Source organism: Rattus norvegicus, chromosome 5 (assembly GCF_021556685.1).
Source record: "Rattus norvegicus strain SHRSP/BbbUtx chromosome 5, alternate assembly SHRSP_T2T, whole genome shotgun sequence".
Taxonomy (NCBI): Eukaryota; Metazoa; Chordata; class Mammalia; order Rodentia; family Muridae; genus Rattus; species Rattus norvegicus.
The window spans coordinates 121,859,972-121,885,000 of record NC_141538.1 but is presented as its reverse complement, the minus strand read 5'-3'; the positions used below and the strand labels follow the sequence as shown (position 1 = coordinate 121,885,000).

Here is a 25,029-nt window from a genome sequence, read left to right as displayed (position 1 = left end):
GCCTCTGCCTCTGCCTCTGCCTCTGCCTCTGCCTAAGTTAGGAATTGTAGCCTATGCCACCACACTTAGCTTGATTTGTACAGTATTTTTGTACACTGGGAAGTATGTGGACGTCAGAAGTTGAGTCTCTGCTGTCATCTTGTTTTGAGGTAGGGTCTCTATTGCTTCTTGTGCATGTGCTACAAACAGACCCACGAGCTGTCAGGAGAGTTTGCCTGTAGGAGTGCTGGATTAAAGATACATGCCAGCCGCCACAGCCAGCCTCTTCCTTGGGGTCCTGCGTTCCAGGAACTGAACTCAAGTCATCACCAAGTTGGCATGGCAAGCACTTTTACCCACTAAGCTGTCTCCCTGATCCTTAATGTGAACATTTTTTAAAGGGACAATCTTACTGTGAGCAAATTTTAATCTCAGTTAGGCTGGTTTATATATTAACAACAGCAACAGAAGTGAATTTTCTTATAATGAGAATCTGACCACTCAAGGAACCTTGAGCTTACTGTACTCCATCCATCTCATGAACACAGTGGACCAGGATCCTCTCCCCTTTTCCACTTTAAGTTCACTTTACCTGCCAAATGTTTGAACACCAGATCCCCCCCCCCACTCCACTTGAAGCTTAGTTCAAACATTTCAGAAAGACCTGACTTCAATCTGACCTCGCTGTAGCTCTGTGGTACAATGCTTGCCCATCTTGGGTGTAGTGGTCTCCCAGTGACCAGTCATCACTGCGGTATGCTACCCTCTTGATATACTGAACACAGGACATAAAACATAAGAGATGACACTTTACTGTTATGTCCAAAACCTCTGAACTCAACTGCTATCAATTAACTTAGTATTAAATGGTGAGAGACTGTGACTGAAGTCATTACTAACAAGCCAAGGGAACCTGTTAGCAAGAGAAGAAAATGAACGAAAGATACAGATGGTATGAAGAAGTCCCAGAAAAGAGCCACCCGCGGTGGGAACAGGGCAAAAGCGTCAAAGCCAAGGCTGAAAACAGATTCAGAAAATGAAAGGCATCCCGGGGGGCAAAGTTACGTCTAAGCAATGTTCCCGGCCTACCTGATCACTGACTTCAATACTCCACCCACACACGCACAGAGTGCCAGGCCTCACTGGAACATCATGAGGCCTACAACTTGAACCGTGAGCCGTAAGTTCAGAAAGGTCAGAGAACACGTTCTGCATGCATGCCTCCCCATGTCTAACGGCAGCACAGAAACTGCTTCAAATGCCTAATGAAGGAGCACTGGGCTCCCAGAATATGGCAAACCTCATGCTGTTACAATGAAGACTCATTTCTCCCCCACCCCCGCAGACGGTTTCTATTTTAGATCTGTTTGGTCCTTTTTGGGGATGGGGGTGGTGCTACATTCTTCCCAGAAGTATTTAAAGATGTTTTGAGAATAGAGCTTCTGAAACAAAAACCCTACAACTCTCTGGCCTACCAAGCTCGTTCCCTGTGACAACAGCCCAAAGTGGCCTGAAATTCTAAATCCTCCTGCTTCAGCCTCCAGAGTGCTAGCATTTGGAGTATGCCCCACCCTGCCATCCCAACTTTTTGCACCTCTACACTTTCTTGGAGAGCGAAGTTGCTATGATTTTCTACCAACTGCTGTGCTTGTCAAATGTATCCCCCTACACCTAAAGATTTAAGATAACTGCCAGTAACGGTTTTTAAAGGCGAGGCTTCTAAAGGTCATGATCTCCCTAGAGAGGGTTACCTTGCCTATCACAAAAGGCGAGAGGGCTGGGGTACAGCTCAGCTACAGAATAAGGGTGGGAGAAACACAATTTGGGTGTGGTGTCCTAGCCTGTAATCCCAGCACTCTGTGTGAAGCTGAGGCAGGAGGATAGATGATTAAAGCTTACCTGGGGTCACCATGGTCAGACAATGTCAAAAAAAAAAAAAAAAAAAAAAAAAAAAAAAAAAAAAAAGGCAGGCAGGCAGCACGATGGCTCAGAAGGGAAAGGTACTTGCCACTAAGTCTGATGACCTAGCATTGCTCAATCCCTGAAACCACACAGCAGAACTGACTCCTATAAGCTGCCCTCTGACCTCTGAGTGCACAGCCGCCCCACAGAAATATACATGACACCATTTCAAAACCAACAGCAACCAAAAGCTTTGAGCGGCATTTAGCCCTCCATGAGCAGTGCTCAGAGCCAGCACAGAATCACAGATCCCCACAATGCCTTGTTCCTGGAACCTGCCAGCCTTCAGATACCTATGAAATGGCCAGGCAAGGTGGAGCATACCTGCGGTTCGAGCATGTTAAGAGGCTGGGACAGGAAGATCCAGTTCACAGCCAGCCTAAGCTACACATGAGTTACAGGCCAGGCCAGTGGGGACTACATAGCAAGACCCTATTTCTGTCTGCGGGCTCCAAGGAATGTTGAAGAAAATTTCTGCTGCTTTAAACTAGCGTGAAACACGTTTGCTTTAGCAGGCAAACGGATCAAGATACTGTATCAAAACGGCATTTCTAGCCAGGTGTGTAGTAGAAGAATCTAATGCCCAAGACAACCTGGGCTACAGGTTCAAGCCGATGAAGGGTATGTGGCAAGACTCAGTCTCAACAAAAACAAAAGAGCAGTCAGTGGAGGCCAACCAATCACAAACGTGAGGGATACGCACTCTACTAGATGTTCCAGGGTCAGGAAGGTAGCAGGAAATAAAGAGGGATTCAAGCTGAAGACAAGCCCCAGGTTTGAATAAGTTTCTCTATCTAGCTGGCCTAGGGCAAGTGGCTCAACCTCTGGGACCATTTGCTTATTTTAGAATTATACAACAAGAACTGCTACTTTGTACATAGGCACATAAATTAGAACAGGAGCAAAAGAGCCAGCCCAGGCCTTGGAAGATGTTATACTCACTGCAACCTTAGGACCAAGTACCAAGAATTACGAACCACTGGGCAGGGTCCCTGGTCAATGGTGCAAATGAAAAAGATTATATGTCTATTAAAGTACTAAGTGTAGAAAATAATTAATCTAGCTAGCTAGCTTCTTGGGAATCTGATGATCAGGACTGATGCTACTAAGCAGATGCTTACTGCCAGGCTGTCTCTGTAGTACAAAAGTTTAGAGGTGAGGCTGTTAAAATGTAACATCAACCATCCAAAATGGACCTCTTGGGGCTGTACAAATGAGACCTTTTGCACTGTGTCTGAAAGGCCAAACAGAACTGGCCGGGGCGGGGGGGGGGGGGCGGCGGTGTACAGAGAGTAACCCTAAAACCTGCCTATCACCTACTTATGTTCCTTAAAAGTCAACTTGCTCAAAGGAAGCCCATGTTTGAATGTCTGGCCCATGGGGAGAGCTAAAAAAAACTCCATAAGGAAAATAACACTCCCAGGTCTACAAACCACACACGAAGCAATATAGGATAAAATAACAGTGTCTAATAACTTGTTTGGCAAACAGGTGGCAAATATACCTTCATAAACTGTCTATTTCTAACCATTTGAACCACAATTCCATGATTGTTTCCCATTATTTGAACTCTAGAAAGTTCAAAGTTTCATAAACTACACTGTATTGCTAGTCTGTGGTGATTCACACCTTTATTCCCGGCTCTATGGAGACAGAGGCAGGCAAATCTGAGTTTGGGACCAGATTGGTCTACAGACTAGTTTCAAGACAGCCCCTGTCTCAAGAAGAAAAAGAAAAAAGAAATGAAAAAAAGAATACCCTATACTGTACTAATTTAAAAGACTGTGTGTGTGTGTGTGTGTGTGTGTGTGTGTGTGTGTGTGTGTGTGTGTGTAAAAAGGACACCCCCGCCATGGCAGGTTTCAGATCCTCCAGAGCTAAATTAAAAGCAGTTGTGAACTGTCCACCTGTGCTAGGGACTCGAACTTGTGTCGTCTACGAAAGTATTTTGTGCTCTTGACTGCAGAGTCCTTTTCCAGCCACTACTTTTATGTGCATCTTAAAAACAAAGAATGGAGTACAAACCAAGATTTAGGCTTTGGTCCTCAGCTCTGGAAAAAAGAAAAAAAAAAATGGGAGCTGAAGGCAAGGTGTGTGGAGCAAACACAGCAACCTGCCTTAGACTTGGGTGTAGCTCAGCTGTAATGCTCCGGCTTGGCGTGTGCAGAACACCACGGTATGATAAAATAACCCTTGGCTCTAACAGTACAGGTATTGATAAAGATGATAAAATAAAGCAATGATCTATAAGATGTGTCCATGAACCCTAGTGGACAACAGCTCTAGAGTGGGTCCCCCGGAATGTTATAGGTTATAACAATTAAGCCCATCTCCTCACCTGACAACTGATGTCATCTGTCAAATTCAGTTCAAGAAACACCTTGGGCTGGCTAGTTCTATGTCACCTTGACACAAGCTAGAGTCACTGGAGAAGGGGAAGCCCCAGTTGAGAAAATGCCTCAGAAGATCTAGCTGTAGACAGGCCAGTGGGGCATTTTCTTACTTAGTGATTGATATGGAAGAGTGCAGCCCATTGTGGGTAGGACCACCCCTGGGATGATGGTCCTGGGTTCTATAAAACGCAGGCTTTCTCAAGACGGTAAGCAGCACGCCTTGCCTCTACATCAGCTCCCCCACCAGGCTCCTGCCCTGCTGGAGCTCCTGTCCAGATCTCCTCTGATGATGAAAAGTGCCATGGAAGTGTAAGCCAAATGAACCATTTCCTCCCCAAGTTGCTTTGGTCAAGGTGTTTTAGCACAGCCAACAGTGACCCTAACTAGGGTACACTTCCTCTAAAGTGCTCCCCAACAAGGGCTAGAAGATAGTTCAGTGGGTAAGTACTTGCCACACAAGTCTGACGACCCGAGTTTGATCCCCATCTTATTTCACTGCTTGCCACACTGCCCATGTCAGAACACTTACTGCAAGACGCACTCACTACTGCCTGCTTGCCTTCCAGAAGACTCGAACCCCAATTCCCAGCAACAGAAGACTAGTTATATCCCTGGGCCTCCCGAGCGAAGCCTGAGGATAGCTGAGCATCCAGGAGATGTCTCCATGTGATCCTCCTTCAACTACTTATCTGTGTGATGTCCGCCTCCAAACACTGCAGCCCAAACTCAAGGAGCCAGAGTCAATCTTGAGTTCTTCCACAAAGCCAAATGTTAGAAACTGAAGCCAGGTCTGGAAGCCAGGCATCATGGCACACACCTATAATCTGAGCATTCTAGAGGCTGAGGCAGAAGAATCCACAGTTCAAAGCTAGAATTAGCTATAAAAGACCCTGTCTCAAAAAAAAAAACAAGTTGTAAAATAATTAAAAACAAAAACAAAAAACAAAACTCTAACTCATAAAAGAAAAGGGGAAATTAAACTGAGATTACAGATGACGAAGAAGACTTAATGACTCAATGAAATGTGCACTATTGAATTGGATCTTAGAACAGAAAATACATTAGTAGACAAGCCAGTGGTATTCAGAGAATGTCTGCAAATTAGGTGACACCGTCAATATTGGTCTTACTGAGTTATCTGCTTATGATAAGAACTTATGGAAACAATTTAAATATACCTCAGCTGGCCCACGGCTTGCCTTGCATGCAGAGCTAACTCTGGCTCTAACCCCAAGCAACATACAGAACAGAGGGGTGGCCCTGCCTACAGTGGCAGCACCCAGGAGGCTGCAGCAAGATCAGATGTTCAAGATCAGTGGGATCTGGGGTTTGAGAGATGGCTCAGAGGATCGAGTCCCTGACAAAAACCATTTTTTCAGATTCCCCAAAACCAAGGCTAGACCCAAATGTCTGTATACACAGAGCAAGGGATCAAGCCATGGGCTTTCTGCATGCTAGGCAGGCTACCAACTGAACTCGTTCCATCGCCAAAGAGACTCTTAAAACCCGCCCTTCATCGACTTCGGCCTCATCCTGAGTCTCATCAAACAAGGGGGAAACTGGAATGAGCCAAGACCCTGGATAAACCAGAGAAGTTAACCATTTAAAGTTGCTTTAGATGTAATAATAAACTCCGACTAAGGTCTCCAAACCCCTCTATCCCCAATTCTCGGAAAAATTCACTCTTACATAAGGTGTGCATTTATACTTAATGAGTACCCAAAAGCCTGAGCCCTTTGAACGAGGTCATCCTTTCAGAGAGGATCGGCTCAGGGCCTCATTTAAAATGCTAGTCCATCTGCAACACCCTGGCAAGAGCTACAGTTAATATTAATTAAGAGCAGAAACAGGTTCCTTCTTGAACATCTTTCTTTAGTCAAGTCCAAGATGCCTGCTTCCAAATGGAACTTCTCCAATTCTCCCACCCTTGAGACACTAGACTCCAGTATGAAAAGGTGCCTGTTTTTCTAATACCACGGCCTGCCTGACTCTTAAAACAGGATCCTCATATCCTTCAGACAAAATTTAGCAAAAACACCTATCACAAAATAACAGAGTTCTTGGGGGCTTTGGAGCCGTTCCTTCTGGAACACGTTCTTTCTTAGTAGCCCTGTTAATCTGTCTACAGACTCCGACCTTCCTTGTTCTAACATTACAGGCATGCGTCACCGGCCACTCACCCATGTGGTGCTAGGACTCTAACCCACCAGTACTCTGTCACTGCCAGGCAAGCACCCTACCAACTGAGCTACATTCCCACCCCAAACTGGAATTTTTGATGGGATCCATTCTAAACTATTTTTTACTTAATGAGCACTGGAGCTTTACTTGCATGTTTGTCTATGTGAGGATGTTAAATCTCCTAGAACTGGAGTTGCAGACGGTTGTGATCTACCATGGGGGTGTCGGAAATTGAACCTGGGTCCTCTGGAAGAACAGCCAGTGCTCAGGACTCTGAGCCATCTCTCCAGCCCCATACCAGCTTTGTGTGTCTATCTATACAAAAGTGCTTTACACACACACACACACACACACACACACACACACACACATACACACACACATACACTCGTGAGTGGGGGTAAAGGCAGCATAATATTCCCCGTGAGAGAATGCACAGCTCGGCTCCTTGAAATTTAAGGCAAGTCTTCCAATTTCTTCATAGTGTGTGCTGAGAAAATGCAAGCGATAGACCTGGGGGCGGGCCCTCAGATAAGGTATGTGATAAGCCTCAGCCTGTACAGCCCCAGGCAATCTAGGAAAGGCCAAGGGAAAAACAACTATCAGGAAGCCAATCTCAAGTCCCTTGTGTGCACTACTCTAACTGAAGCAGGCTATGTAACTTCTGGTACAACACTCAACTTCCGGCTGGACTTGTCCCTTTGGTATTGCGAACATGAACCCTCTGTGGTGTATCAAGTTTGGCAGACCCCAGTGTCAGAGGTAGAACGTGCTATAAGAAGGTGCAATAAGGGGGCTGGGGATTTAGCTCAGTGGTAGAGTGCTTACCTAGGAAGCGCAAGGCCCTGGGTTCGGTCCCCATCTCCGAAAAAAATAAAAGAGAAAAAAGAAAAAAAGAGGCACAACATTCACTAAGTAGCTCCTCCTGGCACATGCCTATAATGCTAGCACCTAGGAAAGGCACAGGCCAACAGAGTTCACACACAGACTCATCTCAAAAAAAAAAAAAAAAAAAAGAAAGAAAGAAAAGAAAAAAACTAGATAGAGGATAGAGGTACATTATTTTCATCACTACCTCCTCCCCGAGTCACCCCCAGCATCAGGCATACAGACACAGCAGACAAACAGCCATCAGTCTCCCTTTCACTATAGTCAACGAACAGCTGATACAATCAGCATCGTAAGTGCAGAGGAAGAAGATGGATCCTGCAGGGCCGATTTTTGCCAGACTGTGGCATGCAGGAGGCAAGCCATGTAGTCAAGAGCCTGCCCAAATCCAGGCTGCAGCAGATGGCTGAGCTACTTCCCAATTTAAATTGTCAACAAGATTCGACTTCCTGGGTTTGCTGTGTTTCATCATCACCCTAAGCCCCTCGCTTAGACCTCTGTCGACATTCAGTGACATCACGCCCAAGTCAACTTGGAACAAGCCAATTTCAAAATAAACTGCAGTCTTTCACTTCTATTTTTCCCCTGGCCAAGACTTTTAATTAGTTCATGGTGGGGAAACAAAAAAGAAAAGGTGATTTCAAAAAGCATTTAAAAGTCGCTCTTACTATGAGAGAAAGGGGTAGGGGAACGAAGGCAACAGAAACATTTCGGGTGATGGTGACATGTGACTTTAATCCCAACACTTGGGAGGCAGAAGCAGGAGAATCTGAGTTTGAGGCTGGCCTGGTCTACAAAGTGAGTTTCAGGACAGCCAGGACTACAGAGAAATCCTGTCTTGAAAAACCAAACGGGAAAAAAGAGAAAGAAAAATTAAAGTAATGACGGGAGCTGGAGAGGGGGCTCAGCATCAGGAGCACTGGGTGCTCAAAAGGACCTGGATCAGGCTCCCAGGACCCACCATATGTCAACCATCTGTAGATCTGATGCCCTCTTTAGACATAAACGTGGCTCTTATATAGATGTAATATCCATACTTGTAAAATAATAAATTGGCCTTTTTTTTTTAAAGGGGAGAACAAAAGACAGCCAAGTAAAAATAAAAAGCTTTCTAAATGCCTAAGTAGAGAAATAAGCTATCTCTTATCTTAGAGCCATGTGTGGAGGGAGGCACAGGCCTTTAAACTCAGCAATCAGGAGGGAGAGGCAGATGGATCTCTGAGTCTGAGGACAGCCTGACCTACATAGCTAGTTCCCGCATCCAGGTCTACTCGTACAGTGATAAAGAAGTCTTTGCCCTCATGTTCCACAGCAAGGGCAGGAGAGCCTGGGAGACAGCTTCCTTCTCCAACCTGAGAGAAGCATCATGGAGGTACGAAGCTCCTCAATAGATTCACCTGACCGTTATGCTACCAGACCCCCAACTGCCTCAGCACCATGGCCACCAACTATATGTAAGTATATGGTGGCTTCAAAATCAAGTGCACAGCCATTGAGTGAGGTCAGACAGCCTACCCAATAAAGGCAGCTACCTAGACTCCCCAATTAAAAAGAAAGAAAGAAAAAATGCCTATAGTCTAGCCACAGATTGTTCTATGTGAAAACTCTTCTTTCCAGAAGGGAGCTGCGGAGGACGTTATGACATGCAATGGATACTAAGCTATCTTGACTCATCTGGCTTTCCCTAGAGCCTTACTGGGAGAAGCCCAACCCTATGCACAACCCCTCCATCTGTATTGCTCCCCTCCCAAACTGTATTCCAAATTCGGAAAGTGCATTAGAGGGGGACTGCCTGGACGACAGTACTTCTCTAGCATTCACATAGGCATGAAGGTCCATCCCCAGCAAAGAAAAAGGAGTGCAGTATACCGACAATCCCAGTTACTGAGACAGAAGAATGACTACTAACTTAATAAGCTACTTCTCAAATCTAAGGGCCAGTGAGGTGACTCAAAGTATAAATGCACTTGACAGGAAGCCCCAGGGCCTCTGGTCCGCACACACAATGCTAGGACCACATTCAAATAACACATAAATAAGATATTAAATTTTAATTTAAAAGCAGTTTTGGATGTCGTTCAGTGGTGTGGTACCTGCCTAGACTATTAGAAGACCTGCTACATGTAAATGCTTCCATCTCAGACACAGGTATGAGGGAAAGTACCCTGGATTATCCAATCAAAGCTGGCGTTTACAACCTGCTTCAGAATAAGCAGCCTTTCAGATGCTTCAAGTGGTTGCTTTTAATCTGCGTTCTTTCCAACACTGTCCTCCACCCACCTGTTCATGATCTTAGGTGTTTCTGAAATGAAGATCTATTAACAATTAGCTAGCCCATAACAAGCCATAACCACCTTGCACACAAATGAGAACAGAAATAGGGAAGGACTTCATGGGCAACTCATTTCAAAGGGGGTTATGCTAATTACACTCATCTGCATCCCAGGAGGGTCTGCACCCTACAGTAGCCTTCTCTAGAACTAAGAGCCCAGGAAAGGAGAGTAGGGAGGCACTGCAAGACTAGGAGATGGGACGATCTAGACCCCCAACTTCACCGCATCCACCGAGCGGGGTGCCACTTGCAGTAAAGCTGAACTCAAAATGCAATCTTTTAAAACAAGTCTCCAGGCGGCCAAGCTGGGCTTGAGGAAGAGGGGAGTTAGCGGGGACAGGGGACAGTTTGTCGCGGCCGCCTGCAGCGACCACAGGCCTTTCACCGCCACGCAGCACTTAGCTCCAGGCTGGAGCGCGCGCGAGGGGCGTGGGGGAGCGCGCCGCAGAGTCCCTGCGCGCCGGCGGCCGCGACTCCCACAGGTGGGCGGCGGGCGGTGCTCCGCTTCTCGCCGGGGAAGACGACCTGCGGCTGAGCGGGACCACAGCACGGTACCCAGGGGCTCTGCTTACCGGAGACCGCATGAGAGGCCAGTTAGGGTCCCCGCCGAGCGGCTCGCGTTTCCCTCGGCCTGTCGTGCAGGGTCCTCCGCACTGGCGAGCGCCCACTGCAATCGAAGGCGGTGCCGAGCAGCCTCGGCCTCCTCCGGGCGCGGTTAAGCCGCGCGGGCGGGCGGGCGGCCGGCTGCATGCGCCGCGGCACGTACGAGCCCGCACTGGCATACGCGGGCGGGGGCAGGGCGCCGGCGCCAAGGGGACCCGAGCCCGCGACCGCCCCGCTCCCAGCCCGACCACCCCACCAGGATGGTCGACTACCCTTTCTCCCCCGCCTTGGCTCCTCACCCGTGTTGGTCTTTAGGTTCTCCCGCAACAAGTGGCCGCTGGAGAGATGCTGGAGGCCAAAGTTCTGGGCGATCCTTTCGCATACCGTGCCCTTGCCAGAGCCAGGCGGCCCCAGGATGACTGCGCGCAGGAGTTTGGAAGCCATGGCTTTCGCGGTGGCCAGGACAGCAGCCCGCGCACTTTGCACGGCAGCCCCTGCCTCAGCACCTTCCGCACGCCGGGACTCGCCTGCCACCCCTATAAGGAAGGGGGGGCTTTTAAGACTGCCCCGCCCCTCGGCCCCGCCCTCCGCCACCTCCTCCGGCCCGGGCTGCGCGGGTGAACCGTCGCAAGCCTCACCCTCACTCCCCGACCTGCAGGCTCGGCCCTTTGGGGTCAGAGGTCAGTCAGACCCACCCGGGTCCTTCCCTGCAGCCCAGTCCAGGCGTGCGACTCCGGGAAGCCGGTGCCGGTCCCCACACGTGGGCAGAGCGGGAGCAGCTCGCCGGCCGCTTCTCGGTGACTGTCTCATCCCCAGAGTGGCCGCTGCCCACAACTGGAGGGGCCCACCTCCGCCCCAAGCAGCTGGAGAGACACACACCTCGGCGGAAAGGAGAGACCAGACTTAGCCCGGATCCCGCTGGGCGGCGCCGCCTCTGCCCGGCTGGCCGCGCGGGACTCGCTGCTTCTTACGTAAGCCGGGAGCGGGCTCCTCTCTACCGCCGCCGCGCCCCCTCCTCTCCCCTCCCGGCGTGTCCGGGGCCAGGCTGAAGCTGCGGGGGCGAACGGAGATGGAGCCGCCCTGAGGGAAAGGAACCGCCTGGGGACCCGGTCTATTGTCAAGGAGAAGGAAAAACACAACTTGTTGAGCGCCTACCCTGTGTCCAATTCTAGGCTGTATGATTTTATTATGCAACCTTTACAGGTACCGTTGGAGAAAGGCTTGGAATATTCACTATTGGTTCATATGTTTAGCAATGTAGAGTGGACATCTTTTCTTGTTTTAATCCCTGTGAGAGAATCAAATCGCCTGAGACTAGCCCTTGAACCAGAGTAGCTTACGCCAGTATTCATAGCAAGCCCTGGCAAGAGTAGAAAGTTGTGGGCGGACCTGAACTACTTATTTATTGAGACCCAGTCTCCAAAAACAAAACAAAACCTATTGTGTGTCCAACACTTTTCTGTTTGCTTGATATACAACAACAAAAAATGATGGAGCCCCTGCCAAAATTCTGAAACCTTGACTGGCTCCAAAACCAGCGCCCTGGAAAGGAGGAAGAGAAAGATGACTTTTTGCTGTACTCCGACCAGACAGATGATTCCAGGGCTTCTGTGCCTAAGATGTGTTACTCCCAACTCCCCACTCACCAACTCAAATGGAGGCTTTCTTTTCCTTACCCCTCACAAATACCAACCTAGACTCCCGCATGCTTCAGCCTTTGTTTTGGTTTGAGACAGGGCTTCTCTTCACAGCCTCGCCTGGTCTTGAACTCATGATGATGCTCTTGCCACAGCCTTCTGAGTACCAGGATTATAGTAACCAGTCACTATAATCCTGCTGCCTACTCTCCCAGTTGTGTTTCCAAGTTACATGAAAGCCCTCAGTGTCCCATCCAAGTACTAGGATGATCACCTGTAAGTCTGTCTTCTGCACCCTTCTCTTTTCTCTGCAGTTACGAGGAATACGGCTAAAGTAAAAACCTATTTCTGTTACTTGCCCACCTTGGTGTGTCCCACCTCCTTCCTGAGGTGGAAGGTTGCCTGCCTTGCTGGAATCCTTTGCGGAGTTCTGAGCATAACTGAGAGAGGGTGAGAAACAGCACAGTAGGGACACTGTGGAAAAGAGCCTCCTAGATCCCTGGCTGTCACGTGTGGTGGAGAACAGAGCATGATATGGTATCTTGCCAACCCAGCTTCCCTGGTTGCCATTCCACACACAGTCTTGGCAAGACAACACACTCAGGCCACCAACCCTGTGCCAACGTTTGTTCCGTAAACTCATTTCCTAAAATATCCCAGTGTGCTATAGACTTTACTGTGCACTCCTTCAATGAGCCTTTCGATGAAGAACAAGGAGAAAGGCTTCTAGTGTGAGGGGGCTTCAATCTCTTGTGTTCCTGCCATAGGCTCTGTAATAAAACAGCTGATCGTTCTTTACAGTGATTGATCGTTAGACAAGAGCCTACCTCAGAACCACCTGGAGAGCTTGTTTAAAACATCTTGCCGAGTGAGGGCCACCAAGGCATGAGGACTTGGATTCAGCCCCAGCACCTGTGTATTAACTGTTGGACACAGTGCTGGGAAGAGGAGACAGCAGGATCCTTGAGGCTTACTGGCTAACTAGTCCAAGCAAATTGATGAGTTTCAGATTCCAAGAGAAACCCTATTGCAAAATGCAAAGGGAGCCACCTTCCCTGGGTCCTCCATTCAGCAGGGAGGCTCTAATAGTTCACCACAGGGACGATGGTGCTGTTGGTGAGGAACTTGGCTGTCTCTAGGGACCTCAAAAAGACAGTTGGCAAACAGAAGTGCTTTCTGAGGAAGCAACCTGAAGCTGTTCACCTTGACACAACTTTGAAAGAAAGAAAAAAACAAAACAAAACAAAACAAAAAAAACCAAACAAACAAAAAAAAAAAAAAAAACAAACCACAAACCTAACTTTATCTCTTTAAAGAACCCAGTAGGGTTGGGCATAGTGGCTCCCAACTTTAACCCTAGCAAAGAGACAAAAGTACCAAGTGGATCTCTGAGTTCAAGGCCAGCCTGGTCTGTGTGTGTGTGTGTGTGTGTGTGTGTGTGTGTACAAATACAAAGGGGTGGAGAGATGGCTCGGTAGCAGTTTAACGTACTGGCTGCTCTTTCAGAGAACCCAGCCAGGTTCCATCCCCTACACCCACAACCATCTGTAACCCAAGGTCCAAGGTGGCTGGCCGCTGCAGGCACCAGGAATGCATGTACTACACAGACAGAAATGCAGGCAAAACATCCATCCACATAAAATAAAAACTTTAAATAAAATTGTAAAACCCAGTAGGAAATTTCCTTTTTGTTGGTTTTTGAAACAGGGTCTCTATGTAGCCCTATGTAGCCCTGGATGACCTGGACTCAGTATGCAGACCAGGCTGGTGTCCAGCTCACAGAGATCGACCTGACTCTGCTTCTGAGTGCTAGGGTAAATCTTGGATTTGTGCTTATAGAGTGGTCACCTTGCTTTGCCCTAGACCTCACTGAACTCTTCCCATCTCGAAAAAACTCTCCAGATGACCCAAGGGAAGACCCATGACATGTCTGTTTTGACTTGTTTTTCCTTGATATTTTTGAAGCAGTCTTACTAAATAGCCCAGTATTGCCTAGAACTAGATCCCCCAGGCCCTCTTCCGAAGGCTAGGATTACAGGCATGGGCTACCGCACCTAATTTATACTTCAGTTCTTTGTGAGGTGACAGCAGGAGGACAATGAGAAGATGATTCATTAGCATTGTGTCATCTGAGGCCACGTCCTTTGTGTAAGGATTAAACCTGAGGGCTCTTGATTGCGGTACTGATAGGGATGGACTTGTTCAGAAGATTGGTCAGCATTCTAATCCTGATTATTCAGAGTATCAGGTGAACAGTTTCTCTTCAGTCTGGAGACATAGAACTTAGCATAGGAGGGTCTAATTTGATCCTTTGCTTAACCTGTAGGGCCTGAGGCAGGGTAGATAGAACCTACACTATTTTTTAACTTAAGGTGTTTTTTAAGATTAATTTTATGTGTATGAATGTTTTGCTTCCCTGTATGTCTGCCACCACATATGTGCCTGGTACCCACTGAAGTCAGAAGAGGATATCAGGTCCCCTAGAATGAGAGTTACAGGGATTGTGAGTCATTCTGTGCTTGCTGGGAATCTTAACCAGGTCCTCTGAAAGGATGAGGAATGATGCTAACAGCTAAGTCATCTATCCAATTCCTAGTTTATGGTTAATGTGTTAATGGGTCTGTGGGGTGAGCAACTTGGTTGGTTGGTTGGTTTTAAATAATCTTTGATCCATTTGATCTTGTTTTTGTTTTGTTTTGTTTTGTTTTGTTTTGTTTTGTTTTGTTGAGACAGGATTTCTCTGTGTAGCCCTGATTGTCCTGGATTCATTTTGTAGCCTAGGCTGGCCTCTGCCCCATGAGTGATGGGATTAAAGGTCTGGGCCACCACACCCAGCTAATCCATTTGATTTTGAGACTGTGAATTCTGAGGATACATCCTCACGCTCTTTTTCTAAAGTCTAAAGTTATCCAGACTTTGCTGTCCGCGAATCAGCAGAGCAGCTTAATGGGTCAAGGAGAACCAGAGGGGAACATCCAGATTCCGGGTTCTGATCTTCACGTTAAACTTGCCTTTCCTGAAAAACCCTCATTTGCCTGACTTGTCAGGAACCATATTTAGAAACTTAAAATTATCTTTCTCAATCCAGAAGATACCTGTCCCCATGACTCTCCCTTCTCTGTGGTGTCTTCTTTTTCCCCATCAATTTCTCTCCTCATATACATTGAACAGTGTCTGAAACCACAGGCTTTGTGTCCCTTGATGAGACAGATACAACTCTTGGCTTCTGTTTCTCAGTGTCCAGAGACACTGAACAACTTTTACCCAGAACAACTTTAGATTTAGATTATATAAAATTCCAGCAGGAAAAAAAAAAAACTTAACCCTTCAATTAAGTTATGTAAGAAATGCTAACTGTTAAATTATTTTCTAAATAATTTCTTTCAGGGGCCAGGGAGATGGATCAGTCCGTGAGGTGCCTCTGGTCCGAGCAGGAAGAAAAATTCAGTTCCTAATACTCATGTAAATGTATTTATATGAAGTGGTGTTCTCAAAGCTGGCTAGTATAAGTCAAAATGATGAACATCATCTCTGAAAGACATCGAAAGTGGTCTTTGTCTGGTCCCCCGAGAAAGTTCTTTTCCCAAGGTTATGCATTTAGACAAAAACCACCATTCTCTCAGGGGCTTGAAGAAAGTTCCTGCTTGCTAAGGGAGAGTCATTCTTATCTCTGGCAAGGGGGACATGTATGCTCCGTTAACATATGACTGTGATGTCTATTATCTTGTCAAAATCAAAGTTATGGTCTAGGCTCCCTCAGTCCCTGCCGACAAGCCCCACCCTAGCTTACAAGCCCTCTCTTTTCCATTCCCATTTAACTGGAAATCTGCCCCCTATCTTCGCCTTCCCTTTCCACTCGCAGAGCAGCCATTTTGGTTTCATTGTGGACCCATTTTTATTCAGTTCTGAGCTATCAAATATTCAGAAAAGATTTAATTCTTTGATTGGTTGGTTATTTGTTTGTTTTTGAAACTTAGGCTCACATTAACCCTGAATTGCAGATATAGCCAAGGATGGTCTTAAGTTCCTGATCCTTCTACATCTACCTCCTAAGTGCTGGGAGTCTAGGCCTGTGTGCCCATCTCTCAGCAAGATTTAATTCTTTGTTTGTTGGGGGGTTTTATTGGCTTAAATTTTGAAGACAAGATTCCTCTATTATGTAGCTCTGGCTGTCCTAGAACTCACTATGTACATCACATTGACTTAGAACTGACAGAGATCCACCTCCTTTTGCCTCCTGAGTACTGGGATTATTAAGTTATCACCACCATACCTAGCCAAGATTTAATTCTCTATGAAAAAAATAAGCAATTGGGTCTGCCTCATTAGTATGCAGATTTTCTCTAATTTTTAATAGATTATAAAATTATATGTACACCAAAAATTGTTTTGAAATTAGTGTCTCTATTATTTATTAGCATTAAATGTTTGGTTTGTATGCCTAATATATGGGGTCATGGGTGGAAATCTCCTAATATAAGCAGTCATGGTTAAGGTGAGTTACTTGATTGCCAACTGATTTCTCCCACATTTGTTCATTTAATAATGCACATGGGGGCCCTGTAGCAGCAGCCACTGAGCCAACTCTGGGGACATGCAGGCAGTCAGGAGTCCCTGTGCCAGATGTGGAGTAACACAGTTGTAATCCCAGCCCTCGGAGGCAGAAGGATTACAGTTGGGAGCCACCTTGTGCTACGTAAGGGACTCCAGACCTGCTGGAGCTACATACCAAGATCCTATCTTAACAACTTACTATTATCAGGTTCAAGGAATCCAAAATCAGAAAAAGTTTAAATATGTCTGCCAGGAAGCTGTTCAGTCAAAGTAAAAGGGGGTAATTTCGGTCTGGTGTGGTTTTGAGGCAGAGCCTCGAGTAGTCCAGGCTGGCCTCAAAATTACTATGTATGGAAGGATGGCCTTGAACTCTTGGTCCTCCTGACTCAGCCTCCCAAGTGCTTGGATTACATGCATGTACCTGCCACCTCCCAGCCAGTCAATGAATAGAGTGAGAGTATTTGGAGCGATAAAAACTGTAAACATAAGTTACATCATCTTTATTGGCTGACACCATGCATTTAATTCAATGGTCCTAGAAATGCACTAGAATCACCTGGGCTGTGTTTTGATGAATGTTTCCCAAAGGTCATTGTGTGAAAACCTGCTCCACAAGGTGGGAGGTACTTGGATGTGCTGTGGATATTTAAGAGATATCCTTCTGGGAGGTTCCTTGGGTCACTGGGGAGCCATACATTCAAAAGGATTTATCCATCTGTCTATTTCTGTTTCTCTCCCCGTCCCCATCTCCCTCTTCCTTCCATCCCCAAACTCATTACCATGCACAGTAACCTGATATTACACTTGAATCTCCAGAGCTATAGGTTAACATAAACCTCTTCTGACTTCAAAGTGGCCAATGTCTGTTATTTCGCTACGGTGACACAAAGCTGACTATTACACAGACAAGCTGTCAAAGTGTTTTAGCGGAAAATAGACTATGTCATGTGTGTATTGGCCAGCAAGCAGTCATTGATGATTAAACGGACTCTGTACTCTGGTCTCACTGTGACAGAATGCCATTCTGTTTGTGTCTCACCTACTCTGACCAGCTCTTTCCCTCTCAGACCTGTCCCTTTTAACCCTAGATATTCTCATTATCTGACTAAAGAGGGGACTGCTAGCCAGGCATGGAGCTGAAACCCAGGCTCTTAGCACTCGTGAAACTGAGTCAGGAGAAAGATACAAGTTCGAGGCCAGCCTGGTCTATAGAGCAAGTTAAAGGTCCACCAAGGCACTGTAGTAAGAAGCTATTTGAAAAACAAATCAGACCAGACCAACAGCTGGGCCATGACGGAGCTCACCTCTAATCCCATAAGTCAGGGGGCAGAGGCAGGTGGATCTCTTAAGTTCAACGTCAGCCTGGTCTACAGTGTGAGTTTCAGGACAGCCAGAGCTCCATGACAGAGAAATCCCTTGTCTCAAAAAAATTAAACCAACAAAAAAGAACAAACAAATCAAACAGGGGTTAGGAGAGGTGACTTGACAGTCAAGAGCACTGACTACTTATCCAGAGGACCCTTGGTTCCCAGCACCCACATCGTGGCTCACAACCATGTGTAACTCCAGTTCCAGGAGATCTGATGCTCTCTTCCAGCCTTGATGGACATCAGACACACATGTGGTGCCCAGACATACATGCAGGCAAAACAATCATATACATAAAATATTTTTAATTAAAAACAAAAGCAAAATCAGTCAGTCAATAATAAGAGGGGGGTACCTACTCAATCCTCAAAGTCCAACTTTTTCACCACCCACTCTGGACCTCTGCCTGACTCCACAGCAGAGTTAAGCTCACAGCAGGGTTTTCATATTGTCACTAGGTTAGAATTGTGCTAGGCTGTCTTGCTTCACATCCAGAACCCCATTGACTATGAAAAGAAGACCATGGAACCTGACCCTTCTTTCTTAGAAAAGTGTATTCGACATCAAAGTTTAAAGCAAGGAAGCAGGGGCTGGAGAGAGGGCTCAGCGGTTAAGAGCACTGACTGCTCTTCCAGAGGTCCTGAGTTAATTCCCAGCAACGACCTGGTGGCTCACAACCATTTGTAATGGGATCCGATGCCCTCTCCTGGTGTGTCTGAAGACTGGTACTGTGTACTCACATACATAAAATAAACAAATCTTTAAAAAAGAAACAGACAAACAACAACAAAAAAGCAGACAGAACGCCTGCTTATATGTTCTATCGACTGTGAGGCAGATTGGCCCTCATGGTGCATAGCTTCCTTCCAGAAGGGATCGCTGATAGTTTTGTTACAAGAGTTAGGGTCAGAGCCTCTGCCCCTCACGGACCTAACAAGCTGGACCCAGCCACCTATCCTCAATAAGCCACTAAAAAGAGTGTAAAAGAAACTAATATTTTAAAAAAGGAGTGAGGAGATGTATTCAGTGTGAATGCATTAGGAAGAGGAACAATAGGGGATCTGGACTCATGGTTTAGATTTAAGTGGAAGGCAAGAGCTATGTGTGAGTAAGCAGCCACGGTTGCCGTAGGGTATCCACCAGAGAAGACCGCTCAGACATGGGTTTAAGCCAGCCGACAATGCAGTGGGTGTTCAGGATCCCAGTATAGCCCTAAGCTTTTCTCAGAATGAGCTCTTAAGCATGAAAACTACGTTCTGAGTTGACACACTTCAGTTAACAAGAACAGTTAGCCAGAAGCAGGAGTACCGATGCCAAAAAGTAAGGTCAGTACACGCGGAGACATTCCCAGAGCTATGGACCTTGATGGATTAGGTCTTTCGCTTTTATTTTGGCATGTGGTGCTGTCTACATGCTGAGTTTTACAGCTTGGATGGCATTTTCATATGGAGTTCGTTGCCCTACAGTCTAGAGGCCTGCTAAGTTCTGGTGCTCTGTTACAGTGGTCAAGGTGTGGTTCTGCCCATCTCTGACCCATCATGTCAGCTCTACACTCTAGTCTCTGACAAGTTCAAATCATTTTGAATGAGAACGTTTCTGTTCTGGCTGGCCCAGGCATAAGGCTTCTTTCACAGGATGAGATTCCTGGGTAATTTAAAAGTCTTGGTGTCTATCTGATAGTCAAAGGGAGGTGTACAACTCCCTCATTCCTGCCAAGCAGGCCCTTAACAGTTTCAAAGGGATTTATCCCGAAGGAACAGAAACTGGTCTTTGCAGAGTTCACCCTTGAGATAATCTGGGGTCTGAAGTCTTGCAAAATGTATCCTCTAATTTAGTCCTCTAATTTAAAACGAAAAAAATTTTTTAAAGATCCAGACATGGTAGAGCATACCTTCAATCCCAGTATTCAGGGGGCAAAGGCAGGCAGACCTCTGTGAATTCTAGGCCAGCTGTTTTACATATCATGTTCTGAGCCAGCCGGGGATATACAGGAAGTGAGACTCTATCTTAAAAGCACAAAAATTTAATAAACTTTAAAAACTTGGCCTGGATTACAGAATGAGTTCAAAATAAGTCTGAGTAAAATCCTGTCTTCAAAAAGTAGAAGCAGTGTGAGCCAGGGACAGCGCTGGGGTGCTTGCCCAGCATGGGTGATACCAAAGCGTCTAGGCTGACTTTGGGGAAACAAAACATAAGAACCCCAACTCTAGCCAGGCCGGGTGTCACAAGCTGGGATCCTAGCACTTGGAAGGTGAAGGAGCATGGTCAGGAGCCCAAGGTGAATGAATCTGGAACTTCATAAGAGTCGTAACAAATTACTGCCCAATGACAAAAAAAAAAAAAACAAAAAAAAACAAGAAAACTCCATCCCCAGTACCAATAGAATCAATAGAATATGGGAAATTGTACTTGAGAAGAAATCTCAGGAAGAAGTCTGTTCAGCTTGGCTTCAGACACAGCAGCCTGATGTCTAATGGGACAGAGAGCAATATCTTTATTCGCCTGATGTAATTGTCATCTCCCTGGCTTACTGCCTCAGTCTGTTAGCCTAGGCCTGGCCCTGGAAGCTTCTAGCCTCTTTGAAATCTTATCTAGGCTTAGAACATCTTTAGCCTCTGAGGCTTACTGAATAAGCTCACCCTTTCTAATTCTTTCTGAGGTCTGACTGGCTGGTTCAGTTCTGCTGGCCTGGCTCAAACTGATTCAGTCTGACTTCTCTCTCAGCCTCTGACTGAATTGCTCTGCTTGGCCTCAAACTAACTCAAGCAATCTGTCCTAATCTTCTGGCTTCTTCTCATTCTCTGGGCTCATTCTGTTTTCACCTGTGTCTAGCTTGTTCTCTCTTCAGCCTGCCTCGCTTGGTAAAACTGCCTACTCCCTCTCTCTGCCCTGCTCTCTTAAGTCACCTTTCCTTCTTGTCTCTTCTTGTGAGAGCTGGGCATGTCCTACCCCTGACTCGGTCTGTCAAATCTTTCTCTGATTTGTCACTTTGTCTGCCCCTCAAGTAGACATTACTTTCAAACACCGGTTCTTTCTTCTAGCAACTTTACTTTCACTGTTTGGGATTAAAGGTATATACTAAGGGTGTGTCTATGTTCCAGCTAGAGTAGCCTTCTTGCTGGATTAAAGTCCCAGTACATCTTCCCCTTTTCTGTATAAGATAAAAATTGTACACAGTTTAACTATTAAATCTGAAACAATTATCAGTCCCCCAAAAATTTCAGTCTGAATGTGCTTAGGAAGATCTGTTGATGCTTCATAACTGCAGTCCTGATCACCTGTCTTCAGCAACAGTCCATTTCAGCATCAAGGCTTCTCATTCCACCTGTTTGATGAACAATCTGTCCTTCTTCAGCTGGTTTGTCCAGCTGTCACTGTTGGGTTCAAGAATCACCACACAAACCACTCAGACTTGGATCTCAGTTAAGCAAGAGTAGTTTACTGAATGAACACCCCAAGACTGAAAGATCAGGGTCACAGCCTAGACTCAGGAGCTAAAACTGGACCCTGAATGTTTTTCAGGGCCAGCTTATAAAGGCTAAAACTGCAAAAAACCACAGTGAGATCATGTGCAGGTCCGGGAAGTCCTGGTGGTCGGCTTTGACTCAAGCTAGACAGAACAGTTCTAACTGACCTTTATTCAGATTGGTGCTAAGTGAACCTTATGGTTATAGAATTTAAGACTAACAAACCTCAGAACATACAGAATTTAACAGGGTATGTGGTCAGCTTGACCCTGCTCTAAGTCAAACTATTTTCTGTGTCATTATTACAGCAACAATGTGAAATAGCTGGCAGGCAGATTACAACAACATGAAATGACTGGCAGGCATGGAACAAAAGGGTTCCGGCTATGCTGGGAGGCAGGCCTTAACTCTTCCTGCAGGGGGGGGTCAGCTTTCTGAGCTGTCTGCACTGAGGCCTTTCTATGTTTCTTCCTTCCTTGAGCCATGCCTTTCATGTGGAAGCTTCAGATTGCATTGTTATCAATTTTGATGGAGCCCATGGTCTTTCATCATCTGGGAAATATAGACAAAAATCTCTTTCCTAACTTAACACATTTCCTCGATTTCCATTCCGATGTTAAAACATCTTTCAAGTACACAGGTTGATATAATTCAGCAGTTATTTCCCCCACAACCCAGTGTCTTTCAGTTAAGTTTATTCCCCCTTTTTCATTCATCAAGGTATAACTGGATCTTTATGAATCCTCATATAAACTAGACATTTAGGCACTTGCATTCCATGCCCAGCTCCACACCATCGAGCTGGACTTTTCATCCATCGTCAATGGGATGTTTATCCTAAATGTCATTAGGTAGCATAGGTTCACAATAAAGCAATTCCTCTTCTCTTATTTCCTGTATGTCCCTCCAGCCTTTGCATTATTATAGCTAACTTTTCTTGTTGTACAGCTATTTTTTTTAATCTTTTTTGAGAGGAAATATAAATATTGCAATCGAAAGTAGGGAAGGGTCTATTCCTGTGGTCACAGTTGCAGTAAATACTGCTATGGTTTTTAAAATAACCTTTCTATCCCTCAACTCCTGCCCTTGGCCTTAAGGGATCTGAAAGGAAGCTTCTCCTTTTTCTAATGTAGAAAACGTTTGTCTATACAATGAAAATTATCTCTTGAGGTGGCTTACTATGATTCGCTGTCTCAGAGGCCCCTATGTCATTCCTTGCTCTGGGCTGGGGGCTCCTACTGCTTTGGAGTTTCCTAGTCTCTTGGGGGTCCAGCCAAAATCAAAGAACTGATGTTTCCTCTGGAGATGATCCCAGGCAAATGTCCCCTCTGTGGCCTTCTGTCAGATGTCTCCTTCTTCCGTCTTGTTTCACGTCTTCTGCTTTCTGCAACATCGGTGGGTTTTCTTCTCCAATCACATAACAGTGTTGAGTGCCAGTAATTGTAACTGTTGTTCTCCTGTGCAAACAAAGAACAGCCTCCGACTTGAATGAACAAAAGGAGAACCTTCAGACTGGTCTGCCTCTGGGAGCCAATGGTATTCTATGTCTCTGCTCTGGAATAAAACAGGGAATGAGGCTTTTGATCTTTGCCTTCTAGTCTCTGGGTGTGGTGACAAGGAGAGGGGGTTGTTGCTTTGAAATCTGCAGTATTATCAGGAAGATGACATTTTGAGATAAAGTTTTCTGAGAGGATCCATACAGAGCATAAAGAGAGATGGCTTAGTCTCAGGATGAAAAACAAAACAGATGCTCAGAACACTTGGGAATCATCCTGGGTAGCGACAGTTAATGACTGTTTGTTGAGAGTCACTTAGCAAGTCAGATTTTGATTTAAAAAAATGATGCCAGTAATCTACACCTGTCACCAGGAGAGTTCTTTGCAGAAAGACCTGAAGCTCTTGGTTACCATGGTGGTAGCAACGGTGTGAAAAGACCACCATCTGGTTATTTTATTAGATCACCGGAGGAGACTGAACCTTTTTGCCTTAATAAAATCTCATGTGTCAAGAAGTAATTTGGAAAAAAGAAGTGACTCATCTTCACCATGGTTTATTTCAGGAGATTTGAGGGAACAGTCCCAGGCATTGCTAAGGGACGGATCCATTACACTTCAGGCTGAAGAAGTGCAGAGAGCTTCCCAGGGGGCTGAAAATGATGACACTAACTGCCCACAGAAGCAAGACAATGAACACAATCTAAAACTGGGAGCTTCCATCAGAAAGTAATAGCTTTCTGATTTCCCATGGTGCATGTACTCCAAGAAGTTCTCTAACAACGCACATCACCCGGGGTTGGGGGGGGCAGTTTTATCAGGAGTTTTACAGAGATAGGTTGAAGAGAGAATAACCTAGACACAGGAGAAGAGAGAAGGAGCCAGACAATGCGAAGGAGCCAGAAGATTAGAACAGATTGCTTGAGTTAGTTTGAGGCCAAGCAGAGCAATTCAGTCAGAGGCTGAGAGAGAAGTCAGACTGAATCAGTCAGTTTGAGCCAGGCCTGCTGAACTGAACCAGCCAGTCAGACCTCAGAAAGAGTTAGAAAGGGTGAGCTTATTCAGTAAGTCTCAGAGGCTAAAAATGTTCTAAGCCTAGATAAGATTTCAAAGAGGCTAGAAGCTTCCAGGACCAGGCCTACGTTAACAGACTGAGGCAGTAAGTCTGGGAGATGACAATTACTTCAGGCAAATAAAAGTTACTGTAACAGGGCAAAGTTTCACCTCTACCCCTTCTGTTTGACTTAGGAAGTTTGCTTAACCTCCCCAACCTTTGTTTTTTTACCTATAAAAGCAGACACACGTTCTCACTTCCATCTCCACACTGGGGACAGTAAGCCCCAGGAAGAATCATGTTAAAGCCAGGAGTGGCAGTGTGCCCATCCATTCAGAACCAGCCTATGTTACACTGTGAGTTCTGGGCCAGTTGCTACCTCCATAGCAAAGCCCTGCCCTGGGGGTTAAATCCCAGCAATTCTGGGGTTGCAACAGCAGAATCATTCTGAGTTCAAAGCCAGCTTGGGCTACTTAGTGGGTTCCAGACCAGCCTGTGCTACAAAGTGAACAAAGGAGTCACATTAACATCTGATGTTTGCTGAGAGCTACCCACATGATAAGGTCAGGGTCGACGGCTCTGCAACTCAGCAGGCAAACCAATCAAAGTGCAGTACTGTCTCTGCTTTACAGGTCAAAAAACTGATACACAATCACTGGATCGTCAATGATTATACAGTAAGTCAAGAGAGGACTCAAGCCAAGTTGTCTGCTGATAAGTTCCTCCACTTATCTCCTAGGGGCCTTATTTGCCTTGCCATCCTGTGTCCTAGGTCATTGATGAGGCTGACACGGAACTGCCAAAAATAACTTAGATGAATGAATCAAAACCTTCTTAGGCAGGGATGCAGGTCAATACTTGTTTGGTATGCTCAAGACTCTAGAATGGGGCCAACCAGATTGCTCATTGGGCCCGCCAGATGGTTCATTGGGTAAAGGTGCTTGCCCCCAAACCTACTAAACTGACTTTGATCCCCAAGACCCTCTTGATTGAAGAAGAGAAGTGACTCTCAAAAGCTGTCTTCTGGTCACCACACCAGTACAGTAGTCTTTACTCCCCTTCCCCATCCCCTCAAATAAACGTATAAATGAAAAAAGAAGTTTGAGCCAGGTGTCATG

General features: G+C 46.0%; 1 protein-coding gene and 1 pseudogene across 6 annotated transcripts in view; one reads left to right on the top strand and one right to left on the bottom strand.

Annotated features, from left to right (window-relative positions):
- Positions 1-11,274, bottom strand: part of Ak4 (adenylate kinase 4) — a 54,642-nt gene extending 43,368 nt beyond the window's left edge. For 2 of the 5 annotated variants that reach the window (NM_017135.4, NM_001429547.1), the window contains 1 exon segment: positions 10,638-10,902. In NM_017135.4, coding sequence (NP_058831.1) covers positions 10,638-10,782 — 145 coding nt within the window. In that variant the 5' untranslated portion in view covers positions 10,783-10,902. 5 annotated transcript variants of the gene reach the window in all.
- LOC148005945 (uncharacterized) lies at positions 10,754-12,329 on the top strand (annotated as a pseudogene). Its single transcript, XR_015620998.1, has one exon. The product of XR_015620998.1 is annotated as an uncharacterized LOC148005945 (transcript).
- The last annotated feature ends 12,700 nt before the right edge of the window (positions 12,330-25,029 follow it).